The sequence below is a fragment of the Cupressus sempervirens genome, chromosome 1 (genome assembly GCF_028749045.1).
Source record: "Cupressus sempervirens isolate cs-2001-9-10 chromosome 1, ASM2874904v1, whole genome shotgun sequence".
NCBI lineage: Eukaryota > Viridiplantae > Streptophyta > Pinopsida > Cupressales > Cupressaceae > Cupressus > Cupressus sempervirens.
The window spans coordinates 433,045,152-433,047,140 of NC_143118.1; the positions used below are offsets into that span (position 1 = coordinate 433,045,152).

Consider the following 1,989-nt stretch of genomic DNA (forward strand, 5'->3'; position numbering starts at 1 on the left):
CTCCTCAACAAAAACTAGTTCTATTAACAATATATAACTTAAATCATGTTACCATCATCACTCCTTTTAATATTAAATTTTTATATTCTAAATTAAATCTTGACATCTAAATTAAAACAATTAGATTGCATTAATCTATCATATACTACAAATTTAATTTAAATTTATATTCATCCTCACTCCTTTTAATGTCAAAATTTTTAAATACTATGAACCTCTCACATCTAAAATAAATAAATAAAATTGCATTAATCTACCATTCTTTCCATTCACCTAAGAAAGTACGGTCATATGGGTATCCAATTTAACTATTTCCAATCAGCCTTTGGACACACCAACCCAAAGAAGTGATCAGCTTTTGGCAGACAGATTGTATATGCTTTTCAAGAAACATGTGATGACTTCATATCATAATTGGGCATACTTTACAGTACAGCAGTACATATAGATTCTTCTTAGATGCTTTACAATGTTACAAACTCAATCACCATCATTTCCCAATTACTGGCCATTGACATAGAAGCAACAACAAAAACCCCTGAAAAACCTTTTTTCTCAATTTTTTTATTCTTGACAATCAGAAGCAGCTTCCCACTCATTTAATCTATAAAATAAATGGTGGATTGGTGGTGGGGAGTTGCGGGTGCCTCGATTCCTGCAATAGTAGCTCAACAGATTGTTACGAGAAGCAGAAGAAGAGCAGATGAGGAGCGGCTGAAAGCAGTAATGGGTCGGGAAAAGAATAACAATGATGCATTTGTGTGCGAGAGAGTGTGCACTTCAAAGAGAATGCAAAACAAGGTGGGCGCTTTTTCTAAAGAACCAGTAGCTGATACATGCGTTACTGTCTGTGGAGTATCTGAATTGGATGCCTGTGCTGATGCCTGCGCCAGAACTGTTTGTGTAAACCAGCACCATGTGCCCAACTGGGATGAGATTTGCCAGCGTCGATGCCAAAACGAATGCCTTAAGCTACGCCTTTAGCACCTTCAGGTTATGCTTTTCTAAATGTCATTAGGGCTTTTGATTAGGGTTTGGAGGAATAGGGCTTACCTTACATCTGATTTTGGACTGAGTTCTATACAACATGATTTATGGTTGTATCTTGAAATAAAATTTCCGTGCCAAAATGAATGCCCAAAGATTTGGCCTTACGATTCCTAGGGTGTCATGGTTAGGGAGTTCGATGGCATTTTGGCTTCCAGGTTACAATTTTATTGGCATTGAGTTTTCACTGGGTAATTCTTAAATTTAATGTTGAGGAGACTTTATAATTTGCATTTTGAATTGGCAGTGATCTATTGGTTTCCTTGGATTATTTCTTGCGTTTCTTGCTTTTTTCAGAATGAAATGATATAACATTTGCCAATTTGGTGTCTATTCAGGCCACTATTGTTAATTGGTTTTGCGTGATATGCGTAGATTTAAGGTATTGTGTTTGTCATTGGAGTCGAGACGATGTTTATTTGGCTATTCCTTTAACTTTGCTGGAAAGCCATTTCTGGTGTTCCGTAGACCAACTTCAGCTCATAATTTTGCACATTTCCAAGAACAGGTTGAGTAGATTGTTTTAAAATATTTGGATGTGTCAATTATATATCGAACTATTGGCGTTAAATGAATCTCAGATATTGTAAATCTAGTGAAATACGCATGGTGTCTTTCTCTTTTCTATTGTGGACAACATGGAATTGCTGTCTGACAAGTTTATGAATAATGATATATGCCTTTCGTTTATCTTTCTTTTTTTTTTTTGCAACATTTTTTCTTCGATTGTTAAATTCACATCCAGTTTCTCAGCTTCATGTACTGAAAAGGACCATTTCCATTATTGGTGAAGGGGTTGGTGCTCATACAGTTTAGAGATGAAGGTATGATGCCCGTGTCTTTGATTCTTCAATCTACCCGTGCTTCTAGCTTAATACATTTAGAATTTTGTTTGTTGCAACATAAATCTTTGATTTCAAATTAGTGCCTTCCATGGTAGAA

The 1,989-nt window shown here is 35.5% G+C and overlaps 1 protein-coding gene across 1 annotated transcript; it reads left to right on the forward strand.

The window, feature by feature from the left end:
- Window positions 1–338: 338 nt before the first annotated feature.
- Window positions 339–1,280, forward strand: LOC149578137 (uncharacterized protein At5g64816-like). Its single transcript, XM_089827657.1, has one exon. The coding sequence runs from the start codon at window positions 616–618 to the stop codon at window positions 982–984; it is 369 nt and encodes a 122-aa protein (XP_089683783.1). The 5' UTR covers window positions 339–615; the 3' UTR covers window positions 985–1,280.
- Window positions 1,281–1,989: the final 709 nt, after the last annotated feature.